Below are 4,113 nucleotides of genomic sequence, written 5' to 3' on the forward strand. Positions count from 1 at the left end.
TCAGGTTCTGTAATAACAGTAGGACAGTTAGTTAAGTGTCTGTGGTTAGTTCAGTGTCTGTAATTACAGTAGGACAGTTGAGTGTATGTGGTTAGTTCACTGTCTGTAATAACAGTAGGACAGTCTAGTGTCTGTGGTTAGTTCAGGTGTCAGTAATAACAGTAGGATAGTTCAGTGTCTGTGGTTAATACTCACTTATGTGTCTCACACATGGCCTCAGACCTCCAGATGAAACAGCCATCTTTATAAGCACAGACAGCGTTTGGGTCGTCGGGCAGCAAAGGATATTCTGAGAACTTCTCCTGATTGGCCGGACTGTGGACCAGCACGACATACATCACTTCCTGTTTGTACAGGTGGGTCGCATACATCCGCATGACGGGCGGCTCACCGGAGCAAATCTGTCGACAATGAAAAAGGTTTTGATGGACGACCTGTTCAAAAGTTCACCTGAATGAACTGAGGAAAGAGCCGACGTTGACAGTGTGGTGGAAAAAAACGATTCAATAGTACGGAGTGATATAATACTGAAACAAGAAACATTGAGGAAAGAAGTTTGTCTTCAAAGCATTTATTCTCTGGCCAGAGAAGGCTCTCATGCAGGAGGAATCAGACAGACGGTGTCTCTGTTGAACTGCACCCCCACTCTGTTACTCGCTATCATCAAAGCAAAGACAGAGATAACACATATGGTGCTGTTACCATTCAGCTAGGTACACAATCATATGTCACACATATAGTTTTGTTGGTGAGTAAGGCGCATAAACGAAGTCACAGTAGAAATGTACAAGCACAGGGAAAACTCTCCATCACATCAGATAACTGTGTTAAAGACAATAATAATGAATTCATATAGAACGTATTGATAGGATGTATTTAGAACTCTTCTGGATAAGACCTTTTTGATCATGAGATGTTCGAGCAGATGTTTGAGACCCTCGGTACCTGCTCGCTGTAGGCCTTCAGCACCTCCTCCAGGGGAAAGGTGAAGCGGTACGAGCCCAGCCTGGAGGTCCTCTTGAAGGCCGGAGAGGTGGCGAACTTCCCCAGGAAGCTCTCCTGCCTCTGGGCCTTCTCCTCCTCCGTCCGGTCCGGGTAGTTGGTCTCCAGGAGCCTCTTCTCAGCTGAGGTGATCCCTTCAGGTCCCACGTTCAGACTCCACCACAGCAGAGAGTCTTGGTCCGGGTTCTTGAAGCCCTCGTCCCTCCTGATGCCATGTAATCCCTTTTTGTCCGTGTGGTGTTTCAGACGACACACATGAAACTCTGGATGAGGGTACGGCGGGATGTTTTTGAAGAGGTATTGGTTACTCACTTTTGTCTTTTTCAAGTCGTCCTTCTTCAAGTGCTGTTTTTCAGCTTCATGGTAGTTGATTCCTCTCTTGTTTTTTTTGCGAATCATGATCAAGTCTTTACTACCGGCTCTCTGGCTCTGACTGTTCTCAACAGAACAGAGTCCAGCTAACAATAAACCACACCCATTTCCTCCTACGTAGAAGCACTGTGAGTAAACAAACTGTAATACTCAATACTATTATTTTCTTTCGATTTTCCTCCATAAAAAAAAACAAACACAATCTTGTTAAACATTTCTCGATCACCAGGAGTCCCTGTGGCTCCGATGTTGTAAAGTTTTATTCCTCAAATTTAAACATCTTATGGTTAAATTACTGTTTTTTCAAAATAAAAGCCTCTCAGGTTTGACAGTTTGGTGGAGAAACAGACGTTGGAGGGTAAAAAACTGAAATATTTGGTTTGAATAATGAGTCCTCTGTTTCTGCGACGTCTCTACACAACCAGCATCAGTGTGTTTGTGTGTGTTTGTGTGTGTGTGTGTGTGTGTGTTACAGATACAAAGTCCTTTTGTAGTCCAGTATTTCCCTCCAACAGTCTGTTCATGCTCCTAAATGGTTTTATTTCTGTTTTTCTTTTCTTTCATCAGCAAAAAGACACATTTAATTTAAAACCTTAAAAGTCTAATGGATAAATATAAGGATAAGCTAAGTAGTCAAATGCAAACTAGGAAACATTTCTGTCCAAAAGCCTCTCAAAGTTCCGGATGTAGTGCATGTTTTTATTTTCAGAGTAACCAAAACAAAATAGCATTCAAAATGCTTGATGGATTATTTACATTAGTACGTTTAGTTAGCTTACATTTGAAAACAAAACAACAACAGACAATTTCTGGAAAAGTGTCGAGGCGATTGCGGCTGGACTCACATCCAACCAGCCTCTTAAAGTTATACATCTACTTCCTGTGTAGTTGCACCATGCATTAATGCTACACTGGTTACAGAAAACGATCCAAACAAAGTTGTCATCTGGCGATAGCAGTGTGCTTTTCTACACTGTGACAACAGTGTGTGGAAGCATTAAGTTGTTAAATTTTACTCGTTTAGCAGCTGGCTAGTTAGCTAGCTCCCATGCTAATTCCTCCATGCTTTAATGCTACACTGGTTACAGAAAATCAGCCCAACAGTGGGTGTACGATCCCTCTGCCTTACACTAGGAGACCACCTCGCTAAAAAGAGAGCAGGCGGGAGTTCCGGAGACTAGCTAGCTAACTAGCTAGCTCTGGAGATGGTCAAGCTATTTACATTACAACATTACAGTCATTTAGCAGAAGACGCTTTTATCCAAAGCTACTTACAATTCAGATTCTATCACATTCATACACCGTAGGCACAGCTACGGGAGCAATTTTGGTGTTAAGTGTCTTGCTCAAGGACACATCGACATGTGACTATCACGAGAAGGACGGCCCTGCTCTCCACTTAGCCACAGTCGCCTTAAGCAAGTTAAGTAAGCTTGCTAGCTAAGTAGCCAGCTCTGGAGATGGTCAAGCTACTTTGCTAAGTAGCTCTGGAGATGGTCAAGCTAGCTAGCTAACTAGGCCCCTATTTGGCCCCTCTGATTTATGTTAACTTTTCTTCAGTGACATTGCCATCCTGGAGAGTGAGTGACTGTAGATAACATGTCATTGTGTTTATGAACAGAAACAGAACTGGACAGATCAAATCTTTTCCAGGCTTCCCCCCCACAAAAAAAGACACATTGAAATGAAACATGAATGACTTATTGAATGAATCAATGAAGACTTCATCATCGAGACGTCACACAAACACACAGTGTCTCTCTGGCCCTTCCCTCAGCTCAGTCACAGAGACGCACTGTGTTGTGCTTTAACTGGACAATGAACACACACACACACACACACACACACACACACACACACTCACAGGATGGCCGCCGTCTCGACTCGCCGCTGTCGAACGCCTCAGACCTTCATCATCTTCCTCTTCGTCTTGTCAGGTGAGGCAAACTGCTGACATCACAACAGTGGTGGAGTGTAACTAAGTATATTTACTTTACTTAAGTACAAATTTGAGATACTTGTACTTTGCTCGAGTCTTTTCTTTTCATGCTACATCTACTCCACTACATCTCAGAGGGAAATGTTGTACCTTTTACTGCACTGCATTTATTTTTATTAGATCGTTGCACAGAAAACAGCTGAAACAATAGAAGTCACGAGAGAGAAACATTAATGTGAAACTGTTTTCATGGTTGAAGTCGTTTTTCCTGCAAAATCATTTGGTGTTACTTTGGGCTCTCTGTCATCATGACGCCATTCCTCAATGTTTACTGTAACGGTGTAACAGAGTATTTTTACTGTACGACATTAGTACTTTTACTGGAACAGAGTATTTGTAATGTGCAGTGTTAGTACTTTTACTGTAACAAAGTATTTTTACACCGTGGTAATAGTACTTTTAGAAATGATATCAGTAGTTCTTCCACCACTGCTGTTATAACAAACAAATGGGACGTTTACTGCTTGTATATATGTAGTGAATATATTTACTGCTTGTATATAAATATAAAGTTAATATTTCCATCGTTCCCTCTGTGTGTACGTCTGTGCTGCAGGTGGACATTTTTCGTCCGTTTGCGGCTTTAAAGTGGCGGAAGGGGGCGTGGCCTCTCTGTCCTGTCAGTACTCTGTGAAGCGTTTCGGTCTGAGTCGGGTCTGCTGGGGCCGCGGCTGCGGGACCTTCTGGTGCAACAACATCCTGGTGCAGACGGACGAGCACGGCGTCGTCTCGAAGGTCAG

At 42.9% G+C, this 4,113-nt stretch overlaps 1 protein-coding gene across 1 annotated transcript; it reads right to left on the bottom strand.

The window, feature by feature from the left end:
* Window positions 1–27: 27 nt before the first annotated feature.
* On the bottom strand, window positions 28–1,435 carry LOC116379616 (uncharacterized). The gene is made up of 2 exons (XM_031841578.1): window positions 946–1,435; window positions 28–401 (listed from the first exon to the last, which is right to left on the bottom strand). The coding sequence occupies exons 1-2, from the start codon at window positions 1,399–1,401 to the stop codon at window positions 192–194; spliced, it is 666 nt and encodes a 221-aa protein (XP_031697438.1). The 5' UTR covers window positions 1,402–1,435; the 3' UTR covers window positions 28–191.
* Between the last annotated feature and the right edge of the window lie 2,678 nt (window positions 1,436–4,113).

Source organism: Anarrhichthys ocellatus, unplaced genomic scaffold (genome assembly GCF_004355925.1).
Source record: "Anarrhichthys ocellatus isolate YVR2014 unplaced genomic scaffold, GSC_Weel_1.0 scaffold4726, whole genome shotgun sequence".
Taxonomy (NCBI): Eukaryota; Metazoa; Chordata; class Actinopteri; order Perciformes; family Anarhichadidae; genus Anarrhichthys; species Anarrhichthys ocellatus.

Bases quoted from the DNA above. Each gene is read 5' to 3' on its own strand.
- LOC116379616 (XM_031841578.1), bottom strand. From the start codon at position 1,401: ATGATTCGCAAAAAAAACAAGAGAGGAATCAACTACCATGAAGCTGAA. The intron at 402-945 runs GTACCGAGGGTC...CATTGTCGACAG, and splicing joins TGAAGGCCTACAGCGAGCAG to ATTTGCTCCGGTGAGCCGCC.